The sequence below is a fragment of the Perognathus longimembris genome, chromosome 11 (genome assembly GCF_023159225.1).
Source record: "Perognathus longimembris pacificus isolate PPM17 chromosome 11, ASM2315922v1, whole genome shotgun sequence".
NCBI classification, from domain to species: domain Eukaryota; kingdom Metazoa; phylum Chordata; class Mammalia; order Rodentia; family Heteromyidae; genus Perognathus; species Perognathus longimembris.
In genome coordinates this window covers 16,776,781-16,792,650 of record NC_063171.1, presented here as the reverse complement: position 1 = coordinate 16,792,650, position 15,870 = coordinate 16,776,781, and the positions used below count along the sequence as shown (strand labels likewise).

The following is a 15,870-nucleotide window of genomic DNA, read 5'->3' as shown; positions in this document are numbered from 1 at the left end:
AAATAAATCTAACTTTTTCATACATTTATAATTGGAATGTTAGAACTATCAAACAGTAAGTAAGAAATATGTTAATACTCCTTCTTTGAACTATAGAATGGCTGGTAGTACCTATGTGTATTTACCGATTCACACAGATTTAGGAAATTTCAAGGTTTAGCTATTACCTCCTTGAGAAGCAAGCTGGCCAAGATCAGAGTGACTAGAACTTGTTTGTGGCATATCTTCTGGTGGCCCAAATCGGAATCTGGGGACACCAACAACCTGTGGGGAACTAAATGAACAAAAACCAAGATGAAATTTCAGGTACGTCACAATAGTAGACAGAATATAGTAAAAGGTAGTAAAGAACTGGGGAAAAACATTTAAAATAATACAGGATTCTTATAAAAACACTCTCAACATTAGTTGTCAATAACAATGATAGTATGAAAAACTTATGATTGATAACTTTCAGCTCTCCTAAACTGTGTTCACATCTTTGAATGTTAGAATAATGAAAGCAAAATTATTGCCATATATAATATTAAAAATAAAAAGAGGAAAAGTTCCATTTTTAATGTTCATAGACATTGAAAGAAGTTGCCCAATTGTCCTACTGAGAATTGACAAGCTGCCTTCCAAGATTTAGAAAAATCCTAATATTAAGATTTTGCCTTCCCCTTATCTTCACATTATCATCGATCCCCTTTTGCCATAATTCAGGATGTAAAACAGTATAATTTCTTCCTTAGTCACTCCTTACTGTATCTTTTCTTAGCTACTTATGGATTATAGCTCTGTACTAACTCTTGAATGTATTCTACTCAATAATCTAGCTTTAAAGCCTTTTCCCTCCAAGTGGTCTTGAGAACTCATCTACACACAATTATCTTTCTATGAAAGAACTATGAGCTCACCTGAGCTACGTACGCCTTAAGTTTCCTCATTGCCTACCCTCATATGTCACATAGATCTCTGCTATTTAAAAAACAAACTTGAATTATTTCACAAAAGGATAATGTGTTGGAAGCTGAAAGCCTAGTATGGTAATGCTGAGGGTAGTGGAACTTTAAAAAGTAGAACCCAGTGAGTTCTTTTTAGGTACAAATTTTGGAAGGGATTAACAGTTCTCAAGGGATACCTGTTAATTCCTACCAGAGGCTGTGATCACAGTACAGGCCAGGCCACTTCTTGGCCTCTTTTTTGGGGGAAGGGAGATGATCCTGATACTTTTATTGCAAGGATACCTACCATTCTAAGATTGTCTGCCACCATCTGCTCACCAAAGCTGAGTGGATGGTGCCAGGCCTTTCCAATTCTTTTGTTAAAGCACTAGGAAACAGCTGAAAATGAGCTGTAACCATTCTACTTTTCTCCATCTTAATTTTATTCAGATAACCATAGTTTTCTCAGTCTTACTTTTATCGAGATATCAATATGAAATAAAAAATGGCAAGTTGAATTTATAGCTTTCATAATAAGGAAATCTGTATTGGGTAGGTCCATTCTCTCCAAGACTACTGCGATTATAACAAAGTTTTTAGGGAAAGGTGTGGGGATTGGTGATTTTTAGAGCCTGAAGAATTTGACATCTGATGGTGGACAGTGACACACCCTTATAATTCCATTTAGTCAAGAGGCAGAGTTGGGAAGATAAGAAGTTTGAGGACCCATGGGAAAAAAGTGAGATCTTCTCTTAATTAAGACAGGCATAGTGGCATATTCCTTCAATCCCAGCTACATCCCAGACTGTTGGGAGGTGGATTGTTGCCTGGACAAAAACAAAGATTCTAATAGAAAAATAACTTAAAACAAAAAGAGGGCTGGGTTGTGTGTGGTTCAAGTGGTAGAGAACATGCCTATAAAGTACAAACTTTTGAGCTTAATCCCCAGTACTGCTTTTAAAAAAAGCAACATTTGTAGAAATATTTTTTTGGAGTAAAAATACAGCTTTTGGGACCAATAAGCATGTTCATATTACTACATCGACAACAATTGGCCATTCCCAAGCGTGCAGAATTTTTAAGTGTTTTTTTTCTTCTTTTCTCTGAAGCACTCAAACCTAGATTAAATTAAGTCTCACACACAAGGCAAACACTACCATTGAGCTACATTCTGATCTTTAAGTATATCTTATTATGCAAGTAATATTTCATCTACAATTACACATGAACTTCATAAAAAAAGTGGTCTATCTGTAGGGCTGGAGAAATGGCTCACGTGGTAGAGGGCCTGCTATTTGATTCCAAGGCCCTGAGCTCAAGTCCCAGTACCTCCAAGGGAGAAAGTCTTCTAGTCCTTTAACAGGACTGGTAGAGCACAACAGTTAGCATAGGTTCTACAGGCAGACTGCCTGGTATAAAAATAAAAACTTTTGTTTAGATGTGTGGCTTAGATGGTATAGCACTCGCCAATGAGTAAAACCGTCAGACATCTAGTTGAGTCTTAGACAACAAACCAACAAATAAACAAAAACCCTGCTATTTTCTGGCTGGCTGACTTTAGGCAAATTAGCTAATATCTCTAGTCTTCATTCAATCATCTTACCTGTAAAACGACAACAATAATTGCCTCAAAGTTAAGAGGCTTGGTTAAATCCACATAACCGGAAATGCTAAATATTAATGACTCTAAGATTCAATTCAACATGATTAAGTCCTCTAAGATTCTTTTCTTATAACTATTGGAAAAATTATTTCTATTCCAGGTTCTATTGCTTATGCATCTACTTATCTACACTATTAAGGTTATAGTTAGGTACTTTATGTTTTCAGCATTCACAATATTACTACTATAATCACTTTACTTACAAACACATCCACCAACATCTATGTAGCCTTTACCACTTGACAAACAGTATCTTAACATGCAATATAAACTTACCAATTTAACTTCTAAAACTTATTAAGTAGGGATTATTGTATTATTATTCTCATTTTAAAATGAGCCTACCCAGAAGAGGAGAACTTAAAGAACTTGCTACTGCTAAAGCTTGACCTGGAGATTGCTTTCAAACACCCACTTTCAGATGTAGATACTATCTTTTTACACTTTCACATTTATAGACATTCTTTAATACTATATTCTTTTTTTTTTTTTTTGGCCAGTCCTGGGCCTTGGACTCCGGGCCTGAGCACTGTCCCTGGCTTCTTCCCGCTCAAGGCTAGCACTCCGCCACTTGAGCCACAGCGCCGCTTCTGGCCGTTTTCTGTATATGTGGTGCTGGGGAATCGAACCTAGGGCCTCGTGTATCCGAGGCAGGCACTCTTGCCACTAGGCTATATCCCCAGCCCTAATACTATATTCTTAATCCTTACTCCGGGTGCTAATATTTAACAAGAGAAGGACTCAGTAACTAATAAATAAATGTACTAGAAAGGAAACAGAATTAATTAATCACTGAATAAGTTTCTCTTTCTTAACTTACTGAATAGCCTCAGCAAATCCATCTGTACGATGTGGCACAACAAGAGTTGGAGTACTTGGAACTGTTCTGTCTTCATCATCAAAAAAATGCTGTTGCTGAAGTAAAGAAAGGAAATGGTAACTAACGGGGCCCAACAGCATGCCCATGACTACACACATCTACATTAAGGTGCACTTACCATACCACCTATTCCTGGAGTTAGCTGAAGCCCACGTCCCACAGACTGTCTCCGGGTCATTTGAATTCTCTGTTAAAAAACATATTTGTTCTATGTTAAGGATCAAATTATATTTGTTTTAAAAAATCAGGTAATGGGCTGGGGATATGGCCTAGTGGCAAGAGAGCTTGCCTCGTATACATGAGGCCCTGGGTTCAATTCCCCAGCACCACATATACAGAAAACGGCCAGAAGTGGCACTGTGGCTCAAGTGGCAGAGTGCTAGCCTTGAGCAAAAGGAAGCCAGGGACAGTGCTCAGGCCCTGAGTTCAAGGCCCAGGACTGGCCAAAAAAAAAAAAATCAGGTAATATGCACTCAAAAGCAATAAATATGGCTTATTACCTGACAAGTAACTAATGTTAGCAGATGTTTTCTGGATATTTTCTCCAAAAACGATGACATTTTTCTTAGTAAAGTTTTGCATTTAAGAAACTAGTTACTTTCTTTTTTTTTAGTTACAGCAGATTGAACTCAGAGTCATGCACTTGTTAGGCAAGCATTGGACCATTTGACACATTCTCCAGTGTTTTTTTTTTTAGTTTACCAGATAGGGACTACCTAACTTTTGTTTGGGCTGGCCTCAAACCACTATTGGCCTGTCTTCATCTCCTGAATAGCTGAGATTATAAGCATGCACATGCATTTTAAACTGTATTAATGAGTAAAAATGTTATTAACCACTACACAAAAATTAACCAATACTTATTTTGCTAAGTGGCAATCCATTTTTGAAAGGGAAAGAAATCAGGCATTAGTTTACCCTGCCCCCCCCAACAAAATATGCCCAAACATTACAAAATACATTTACAATTTTTGAATAAAAGGCGGGGGGAGTGAGCACTGAGAGTCTAAGGAGAAAAAGCCAAGGCTGTTAGCTTTCTGAGAAACATCAGTTAATTCTCAGTACCTGCACAGGTGGTCCTAGCTCTTGAGGTGGAGCATGGATGGTGAGGCGAGGGGGAAGTGGGTGTGGTGGTCTTCTAGGAGACTGTGGTGCTCTAGGGGTCTGTCTTTCAGATGCAGATGATGGCTGCTGTTCTCTAGCCACATCTTGGGAAAATGATGACTCTGCTGTACCTGCATTTCCTTCACCTACAGAAAAAGATAATTTTGAACTAAAAATCTGCCACAAAGTAACCTGGACAATCCTCAAACATACACACTTTACCACTAGGAATGTTCCCCTCACATGTATATACAGAAGTAAAGTGTATCAGAATTTAGTAGTTTAAAAATCTGAGGTCTAGAATCAGATCCTTGCTACAACATTTGCTATGATGTATGAGACCTGGTTAAACGTCACATTCTCTGATTCCGATATCTCATATTGGTATCCAAACCTACTAAGTAATTGTAAATACAACAAGAGAAGATCCCCAGAAAATCATTAAGTAACTTTCCCAAATATATCAAATCCATCCATTTCTAATTTGACTACTAGGACTATTTGTTTTGACTGAAAAAACCAAAACCAAGTTAAAAAAAAATCTTGTATAAGTTTTCTGTGAATATCTCTTAATGTGCTTTGTATCTCAATGATCAGGCTAAAAATACTTGATCTCAATATACTTAGCTTTTAGCAATAAGATCTCTAAGAGGCAAAACTATATGCCTCTATAACCCAATTACACAATACAGAGAAGTAAAACAAACTTTCTTTTCATAGTTGCTGCAAGACAACACTGCACATCTCCAATATACACCAATCTTAAAACATGTAGCCTGGCTAGACTGGTCTCTTCTGGTTATAAACTGCTGTTATAAGTCCCTGACCTAATTTCCCCAGTTAGGATGAATGGCAAGAAGCAGCTCTATAATCCATCAGAAATTTCATATTTAAGTTTTACAGCATAATCACTTAAATATTACAAAAAGTAGCACTTACGATTGTGATGGCACCACATAGACTTAGTGAGAGCACAATATAGTGTCAAAGCTTTACTCTCAACTTACTAATAAGTCTTACTATCTAAATAATAAAGCACTATTATAAGTTCAGAAATTATTACAATAAACATTCATACTTTAGGCTAACAAAGTCTCACCGCAGTTTTGTGAATCAGCAGCTCTCTGATTACTTTCACCTCCACCCAAACTTTCTTCTGTTTCAGTACCAGGGTCAGTGCCATCACCACCCTGAAAACCAAATATGATGTTAACTTAAGCTTAAGTAAATCAAAGTAGTATCTTCGATCAAAGATAACCACTGTGAAACAAATCAAACAAAGCAGGAAGGGGTATAAAAATAGGTTTTAGTGTCCTGATTACTACAGACTTTTCTGTAGCAAAGAAAAAAGAGCAAGTTCTAAACAAGCATTTAAAGACAATGGTCAAAATTCAAAGCAGTTACCTCAGCATCGTCAGCTTCATACCCATCGTTACCATCTGCACTACCAGTTCCTTCATTACTGTCTTCACCCTCATCTCCCATCCCTGCATCATCGTCATCATCATCATCGTCATCTTCATCTTCTTCATAATCCTAGTAGAAAAAACCCCAGTTGTGAAAAAGATCTAGGATATAGCCTATGGTTTTTGTACATGTTAATGTCCCACTTGGGGAATGGGTTGTCCTGAGAGTAGAGTATGACTAGCTCAATGGCTAACTAGCATAACGGCAATGCTTAATGAAATTAATATAACAATAGCTGATTCGGAACTCTGTTCACAGGAGATTGCAAAGAGGGTAGGAAGGTAAAAAAATTTAGTGGTGTATTTCAATTCTATCTATATTTAAACCAATGCACTCAAAGAACAACAAAATTACATCTAGACATTTTAAAAAAACATGTTGCTTTACTAAAGAGAGAATTTCAAGAGACACTGTTAATGTAGGATTAAATTCCAAAATAAAATACAAAGTAGCACCAAAAAACCATACTGTTTAATAATGATGGTATGTCAATTACTTCAAGAGGAGAAAAACATCTTGTTCTTTTTAATCTCTAGAAACAATATTGCTTATAGTTAACAGCCATTTATCAACAACTTAATATTAATTTTGGGAATAAATTTCAAATGGCTTAGTATTCATTAAAAAACCCACAAAATTTAAACATATTTCCATTACTGTCTCTAAGTACATTTTTATTATATAATTTCATTTCTGAACTAATCAAAAGGAAAGAAAAATAATATAATCTACTAGACTAGCAATTAGATTTTAGTGATATACATTGGTAAATATGAAGATTTATGTACTTTTATCTAACACTTTGGAGCTGCTTAGTCAGGCATGTTTGCACACATCCTTGTAATGCCAGCTGTCAGGAAGACAGCTTGAGCTACACAACGTGACACTCTCTTACAAAAAACCCCAACAACCTCTCTCCTCCCCCCTCCAAAAAAACATTGTGAGGAATGTAGCTTATTGGTAGAATGCTTAACCAAGTAACATGCCCAAGGCTCTGGGTTTCATTCCCAACACTGCAAAAGAAGTTTAAAAATACTGGTTCATTTCAAAACCAAGTTCACCTCATGTTCACCATCATTTTCATCCTCATCATCTTCTTCATCATCACTGTCAATTACAATGACATCATCTCCTTTGCCTTGTCCATCCTGGGATGAAGTAGTTGTCGTCTGCTGATCTGACTGAAGTGGTCCAAGGTCTATTTGTAGAGACTGAGATGTTTCTTCACTGTCTTCCATAGGTGTATAATCTCCCTGGGTAACTCCCTTTAAAATTTAGATTTAAAAGATCAAATATACTTAAAACTATTAGTGAGATATCACTTTTCAAAGTAAAGCTTTAAAAAATTTATGGATTAACACTGCTTTATTTACAAATTACAGTTCAAAAGCAGAATTAATTTGAAATATATCACAAACATTTGCCTTTCTTTACTATCTTCTGATAGTAGAGCATACTATAAACCTAACTGGGAAATGCTCTGGTAAGAAAAGATATATACAAATATTATTATGTTCATAACTACTATATTACGTTGTAGGTAGGTGATGAGAAATGTGAGCTACAAATAAAATCCTTGTCTTTTTAGTAGCCATGAAAGCAATGAAGTAAACGAAATCAATCTGAATATCAAGAAAAGCAATGAAATCAATCTGAACATCCTTAACCAATGTATCCAAAATATTAAACATAAATGATACACAATGTTGACAGAACACTGTACTGCAGTATAAATATCAAAAAGGCTCTTTTTTCTCTTGGCAGTACTGAGGTTTGAACTCTAGGTGTCATGCTTGCTGGATATTTGCTCTACCACTTAAGTAGCTAGCTTTAGTTAGCTCTTTCTTCATTAGTTTTTCTCAGACAGTGTCTTGGCTGAACTTGGACTGTGTTCCTATCTCAGCCTCTGAGATGTTGGGATTACAGAGATGCCACTGTGACTAGCAATAAGGCTAGAAGTTTTAAAGCACAACGTACTTCTCAGAATTGATATGAAAAACAGGCAAGACAGTTAACTGTACCTAATATTGGGTAGGATTCACCTTGAATAGCAAGCAAAGGAATATAAATATAAGCACACTGTCTAGCACATGAAGTGCTCATTCAATTTGTCATATAGACTAGGGTTACTCTATAGATAATGAAGTATAATGAGAAGTGATATAATAACCCCAAAGGATGCTCAATATCCAAAGAACTAAATTCTCAAACAGTCCTAAGTTTTTCATATGAGATGTTCAACTTGTATCAAGCATTAAAATAATTATTTGCTCAGTTATTTCACAATTCTACTTTGTTACTGAAATATGCTGTTTAACTTAATTTTTGGTATTTGCTAATAAAGATGTCTGGATTGTGGCTTAAGTATGCAATAAAATCTGTTTTCTCCCATATAAGCCAGCAAGTCTTTTGATCTAAGACATAATGGGAATCAAAGTCATAGCATAATGAAAAATATTCCTAAAGTTATTTGCTCAGGTAAGAAAAAGCAACACACAATGGAAAGCTAACTGGTATTTTTGAGTCACACATAATCTTAAGAAAAACCTTTTCAGGGCTGGGGATATGGCCTAGTGGCAAGAGTGCTTGCCTCATATACACATAGGCCCTGGGTTCGATTCCCCAGCACCACATATACAGAAAATGGCCAGAAGTGGCGCTGTGGCTCAAGTGGCAGAGTGCTAGCCTTGAGTGGGAAGAAGCCAGGGACAGTGCTCAGGCCCTGAGTCCAAGTCCCAGGACTGGCCAAAAAAAAAAGAAAAAAAGAAAAACCTTTTCAGAGAAAATCTGAGCATAACTTAACCACATCTGGCAATAAAACAGAAACCCATGTCTTATTTCAAATCGTTTTTCTATCCTTTTAACATACTTCTCAGAAAGATAAGGCAGATGTAATAAAGCAAATGTCATTTATAGAACTACACAGCCAAAGGTTTAGCTTGGTGTTTTTAAGTTAAAGGGATGGTAACGTTAAAAAATGAATGCATCTAGTAGCTAAAAATCAGTTTGCAATCTATGATTGCTTCTGAGCAATTTTCATAGTTAAAATCACAATGAAAAGATCATGAACATTCCAGACAGACAGTACTTTTTCAAGCTGAAGAGGACAGCTGGGAACTACACTGCCTGGGTTCAAATCTCCACTCTGATGGGATGTTAACCTCGGTCCATTACTTATCTGGGTCTTAGTTTCTTTACCTATAGTTATGTCAATTACAAGTTACCCAGTATACTTCTTATAACACTTGAATATCACAGCGTTACCACTATTCTATTTCTCTTCATTAGGCTGCTCTGCAAAGCATCAATGAGAATCAAAATATAAGTGTACAAATGGAGTACATCTCAAAAATGATGTTAATGCTGAATGGGAAAAAAGGTAAGATCATAAAATGTGGCATTATAGTTCAGTAAGACTCCACTAGCACTCTTGTTCTTTGAAATAGGCTTGAAATTGTGGCCAAATTCCTAACAACTTATCACTTTGAAGAATTTTGCCTACTTACGAGAACATTCTTTAGAATAAGTTTGGAGCACAGTATACATACAGAAGGATAAGCAGAAAGAGTATTTAATTCTAGTAATATTTCATTGAATATAAGGACACTGTTTTAAAGTACAACTGTTCCAATTTGTCACAACAATGCATTACTTTAAGTTTGTTTTTTACTTACTTCTCCAATGGAATCTTGAGAATCCTGGTTGTATACCTGAGTCTCTACCTCGCCATCAGTACTTTCTTCTGCCATAACTTCTTCCTGAATCACAGTATACAATTTACCAATCATATAAGTATAATACAAGGTCACCTTTTCTGCCAATTCTTCCAATTATTAAACCCTCAATATCTGCAATTTTGTGAAGCTATATATTACAAATGTTTTTATTTATAAAACAGAATCACGTTTTCAAGATATCTGACAGGATGGTTATGAACATATGCAAACAAAATTTGATATAAAAGCTAACTCATTAGAACAGTCTTAACAAAAAGAACAAATTTTGTCTGATAATTTTTCCTTTTTTTTGTGGTACTAAGGTTTGAAATTAGGGCTTCATGCTTGCTAGTCAGACACTCTACCACTTGAAACACATTCTGAGCCCCTTTAATTTATTTTTCATGATTTTGTCTTCGTTGGCTTCAGATGACAATTCTATCTATTCTTCTTGTGTAGCTGGGATTAATAGTATGTCTTATTCTTTGAGATATGGTCCTATTAACATTCCTGCCTCCCCCCCAACCCCCAAGGATTGCCTTGAACTGAGATCTTTTTCTTTGTCTAGGATTGTAGGTGTGAACCTCTGTGCTGAACTCCTAATTTATCTTAATCTTAAGGAAAAAGATGTAGATTAATAGTGAGAAATGTCAACAAGAGTATAAATTTCTTTATTTCTGAAATTAAAAACTCTGAAATGGAATTTGATTTACTTTTTAAAAAAAATGGAATGGAAATATATTTAGTCAAAGAATATCTTTGGCAACAGCAAAAATACCAGGCCTAAGAGTGAAAAAAATATGAAGTTAACTTCAACAGTTTTCCATATTGTACATTATGCCACAAAGGTTTTTTTCATCTTTTAGAAAATCTTAACTTTATTAATAAGAGTAAAAATAAACAAAAGAATTTCATACCCACCTCAGTTCCTACAGGTGTAACTGTTTTCAATTTCTTTGAAAGAGGCATTTCTACTGTGTCATCAGAGACCTGGTCTGATGCTTCTATGGTGCTATCTTCTTCCTCTTCACGAGTACGCTTGGGCACAGAGGAACTTGGGGTAGCTGAAACTTTGAAATAATGTAATTTAAGTTTCAAATTACACCAGAACAATAACTCCACATACAGAAATAATTAACTGTATGGATGAGAATATAATGATTCAGGTCTCGTATTAATGCCTATCAACATATCTGGTTCTTGCTAACATATGAATAAACAAATGGCAATTTAAGTTGCAACTCAATAATGCTAATCTAATTTGCTAAGTCAGCTAACTCATTAGATATGTATCCAATTTACTGATTGTACTGATATACAACTGCTGTTTATAGTTTAAATAGACTTTCGTTATAACCCAGAACTCCTTAAGTGAAACACTGCTCAGAATCTACATTGTTATATATAATGTTTGGGGTTGTCTCACATCTAAAAATCAGTCAAAAGTAACTAGCAGGTAAGACTTTTACTTAATAACAAAAACAATGGGTCAACAGCCCTTCAACTGTCAACTTGAGATATTAGGAATATAGTAATTCATTATCCTATCAGGTAGAAAAAGTACTTTCAAATAATTCTCAGGGTATGTGCTGAGTGTAAGAAATTAAGATCTATAGGACTACTCTAACTTAAAAATTAAAACTTACCAGTGCCAAATACTGCTGTGGAAGTAGAAGGCCGCTCAACAGGTGAACTCTGAACAACCTCAACTAGGTTTGGGGATAGTTCTTGGTTCACAGGCTCAATCTGAGCATGGCTCTGTTGAGTGGGTTGCACAAAAGCTGTTGCCTGTGTTTGCTGCTGAACAGTTAAAATGGGTTGAGAAATGGAAGGCTGGACATTAGGACTAGTTGACCGAACAGATCCACTTGTACTTCCAAAAACTGGAACATGTTCCACAGGTCCCTCTGACTGCATTACTAGAAAACAGTAACAGTAGTATTTAATGTAAGTAAGTAATCCAACCAGAGCTGGACTTAACCTTTGTCTATTCTATGGTTTATTCACATTTTTGCTGTTTCTGTGTACAATATTTACCTCATAGAAACGCTGGGTAAGTAGGAGGTATTATGTATCCTTGTGTTGCTTATGGGACTCATGTAATAGAATACAATAATTTGTTGGCAAAATTAAGTATCTAGATTTTTCAACCACTCTGCAAAGTAGTATTGCAGTTTCTCAAGAAACTAAACACAGAGCTCCCCAAGGACCCATTAATCTCACTTCTGGGAATTTACTCAAATGAGCACAAAGAAGTCCACACTAAAGCTAACCACACAACCATGTTTATTTCAGCACTATTTACCATAGCTAAGATATGAAATCAACCCAGATACCCCTCAGTAGATGAATGGATCAAGAAAATGTGGTATTTATATACACAATGGAATTCCATGCTTCCATCAGAAAGAATGACATTATCCCATTCATAATGAAATGTAAAGACCTGGAAAAAATTATATTAAGCAAAGTAAAAAAGGCTGCATAGTTTCTCTCATTTGTAATAACCAGAATATGTCTAGGATATTCTTGGCAGAGGATCATAATGGCAATGTGGATATGACAATATAAAATATTGCTTATTGAAATGAACTCTAAGAAATGAAAACAAGAGGTCTTTTACATTACATGTTTTAATATACTGTTTCTTTTTCCCCTTTGGTTGACATTGTTTTTGATTTCTGTACCCACAGTCTTGTATATTAGTTTATCTGATTTGGGGAAGGGAAGGGGAATTACATAAAGGGTGGGACAAAGGGTGAACCAAAGCAATAGTGATATTTACTAGAGACTATGTTGGAAATGAACTTTACAGCTTGGGGAAGGAGGGCCAAGGAGTTGGGGGAGGAAAGTGGGGGAAAATGAGGGGTAACACTGTTTAAAAAGAAATGTATTCATTACCTTACTTATGTAACTTTAACCTTTCTATATACATCACCTTTAAAATAAAATTTAAAAAAAGATTCTATTGTTCCATTTAAATTAAAACAAAATAAAATTAATGAAATTTAGGAGCTCGAAGTCAAATCAAGTGTTTTTCATTAAGAATCATTTTGTTTTAATACTTTAACACAGAATGTTTGGGGCTAGATAAGTATTTCATAGTAGAGTGTTGGCCTACCATATGCAAGGTGCTGTGTTTTACCCCAGCAGTATGCAAAAAACCTCAGAACAAAGCAACCAAGACTCCACAAAAATATAAAACAAAGTTTTTAATGTGCCATCTGAGAACTATTTAATTAAATATAGCTAAAATATTTTTTTCATGGTATTTACATTATATGCTTCAAAGTACTTGAAATACATACTGAAGTCTAACATTTGTGATGGATGATAAGAACTTACAGAAATACTATTTTGCAATTTTTACTGGATATATTTTGAGATTAGGTAAAAAGATCAATAAAAATAGACTCATGACCTCGAGGAAGTCAATCTAGGGGAGTAAAAGAGGCATTTATAAAATTCTATAAACTACAAAATTTGCTATACTGGGCAACAAAGCATCAAGCGACTAAGAGAAGAAAGTAATGTGAAGTTCAGATAATTTCAATAAAAAAGTGCTGACTTACTAAAGCACTCATTTTCTATCATATTCTTTAGACATCAGAAGTGAGTATTTCAGTCTATAAAATCATGACATGTATTTACAGAAGGGGGAAATACATTGAATTGTCAAGTATCCTGACCTAGTATATATAGCACATGCCCATAGTCCTAGCTAGGCAGGAGGCTAAGGCAGAAAGATAAAGAGTTGGAGCTCAGCTTAGGCAAACTGGCAAGATCGTCTTGTAATATTTAAAAAGGGAAATAGAGGCTGGGAACATAGTTCAGTGGTATAAGGGTTTGGCTAACACACTGGAGGACCCAAGTTTGATCCTTAATATGACAAAAATGAAAAGAAATAAAAGTTAAGCATAAATATCTTAAAAGGTAAAGTATTAACTTCTACTATGATATCTAACTTTAAATGTTCCAATTATTCCAGAAGATTCTTTCATCTTCTCAAAATAAATCTGTGTAAGTGGTCAAGCCAAGTAGATTATGATCGTTTACTAACCTTCTTGTGATTCCACTTGTGTTGTGGGCATCACCGTTGCTGTTGGGGTAGTTGTTGGATTGGTGACTGTTGCAGGTGTGACCATTGGGCGGATACTGGCCCTGGGTGTTGATTTATTCCCAGCCATAGCTGCAGCTGTCACTTTACTTGGAGTAGAAACAACAGGAGTTGGCTTGATATTGGCTGTTGGTGGGTCTGATGTGCTGGCACTTACAGAGGGCAAAATACAAGAATAAGGTATTCACATTGGTTATTATTATAAATTCTATTATAAGATAAATTTACTGTATTAAAAACAATACCCATACATTTCCTATAGTATGTGTTCAGTCATTATGGCCTAAAAAATAGGGTCAGACCTTTTAAATTATTTCTTCTATCACTGTTTTGTGTACACTTGGGAGGTTATATATATATATATATATATTTGGCCAGTCCTGGGCCTTGGACTCAGGGCCTGAGCACTGTCCCTGGCTTCTTTTTGCTCAAGGCTAGCACTCTGCCACTTGAGCTACAGCGCCACTTCTGGCCGTTTTCTGTATATGTGGTGCTGGGGAATTGAACCCAGAGCCTCATGTATACGAGGCAGGCACTCTTGCCACTAGGCTATATCTCCAGCCCGGGAGGTTATATTTTTAAAGATTATAGTTTTATACTTCTCATCCACCATTTCAAAACTCTTACTGAAAAGGTTTTTAATTTGAGTAAAAACTGCAGAGAATGTCTGAGAGTGGTATATCCAGGCAATGTGGATGGGAACAGACGTTAGTGTTGAATGGCTAAATCTAGTCTAACCTCAGACTTTTATACTTATATTTTATAACATCACAGAGAAAATCAGTAGCAGCCTGTCTTAGAAACCAGTCACAGACTAAAAGATGCGAGCTGTTTTCTGTCACTAAACTATACCCACTAGGACTGAAAGCATAATAAAACAGCAGTTGACAACCTGATTATATAATTCTGCAGCAATAGCTCTTTAGTACATGTATTATAAAAATATTGATTTGCTTCTCCTCCCCATCATAGATTCCCCCTGAAATTTAGTTAAGAAAAGCAGATTATGAAACAAGCAAAACTCACATTCCTCTTTCACCAGAAGCTGGAGTAGTTTTCAATGTGATCTGTCTCTGCTGTTCTGGGACCTATAAAGAAAAAGCTACTGATTTTTGTTCCTTTTCCACTCAAAATCCCACTAAATAGTACCAAAGTATTTTACTCTTGTCAATTCTCTTTGTATTCTGGAATTTTAAGTCAAAATTTATTCTGATGCTGGCTCCTAAATTACCAGACACTTTAAAAATAAAACATAAACTGAAAAGAATCTGTCATTTAAGCAGAATTAGTTAATCACCTTACTAGTAGGTTCTTGAGGCTCATCTCTCTGCTCTAAGTGTCTCTCTTGTTGCTCTCTGAGTTCTCTCTCCAATCGACTGATTCGACCTTCATACTGGGACTTAAGAGCAGTCATTCGAACATCGAGTTCGTCTTTCTGCTGATCTAATGCTCCATTTCTTTGCTTAAGCTCCTCATTTTCTTTGGTTAGCTGGTCTTTTATACCTAAAAAGTAACCATGTGATTATACTATTATTGTCAAATATCAGAAACATTTATATACTTCATTTTGAAGCTGTAGCATCCTGATATACTGTACACCTCAATGAGCAAAGTTCTAAGCATATCCATGTTTAACTTGTTACTTTAATGTACAATACATCTACCTTAGCACAAAAACCTTTAACTTTTGAGACAGTGCAAAAAATTAAGCATGACTGAATTTATGACTAAGGTCATGTACTCTGTAATACTGAGTTTTTCAAGAATATTGGTCAACACTCTCACTGAAGGTTCAGAACTCCACAATCACCATCTGGAACACAAAAATCTTTGGACTGTTAAGATGTAATGCTGTCTAGTTCATTGAAGGTTGTCTAAGCAACACAGTTCAGATTTACGAGATCTGTCATAAAGCAGGACTGGTACAGATTAAGTAGAATATTTGCAGTACCATGTATTGTTTAATTATCTGCCAGCACATGACGATTTCATAAATT

General features: G+C 35.6%; 1 protein-coding gene across 1 annotated transcript in view; it reads right to left on the bottom strand.

Annotated features, from left to right (window-relative positions):
• Tpr (translocated promoter region, nuclear basket protein) overlaps window positions 1-15,870 on the bottom strand; it is a 54,013-nt gene that overhangs the window by 6,747 nt on the left and 31,396 nt on the right. Inside the window, exons 35-47 of the mRNA XM_048357808.1 lie at window positions 15,171-15,376; window positions 14,900-14,961; window positions 13,817-14,025; window positions 11,403-11,675; window positions 10,678-10,826; window positions 9,715-9,798; window positions 7,102-7,305; window positions 5,978-6,109; window positions 5,673-5,763; window positions 4,535-4,719; window positions 3,588-3,656; window positions 3,410-3,504; window positions 168-274 (exon numbers count right to left, since the gene is read on the bottom strand). Of these exons, the coding sequence (XP_048213765.1) occupies window positions 168-274; window positions 3,410-3,504; window positions 3,588-3,656; window positions 4,535-4,719; window positions 5,673-5,763; window positions 5,978-6,109; window positions 7,102-7,305; window positions 9,715-9,798; window positions 10,678-10,826; window positions 11,403-11,675; window positions 13,817-14,025; window positions 14,900-14,961; window positions 15,171-15,376 (1,866 nt within the window). The remainder of the gene's footprint in view (window positions 1-167; window positions 275-3,409; window positions 3,505-3,587; window positions 3,657-4,534; window positions 4,720-5,672; window positions 5,764-5,977; window positions 6,110-7,101; window positions 7,306-9,714; window positions 9,799-10,677; window positions 10,827-11,402; window positions 11,676-13,816; window positions 14,026-14,899; window positions 14,962-15,170; window positions 15,377-15,870) is intronic.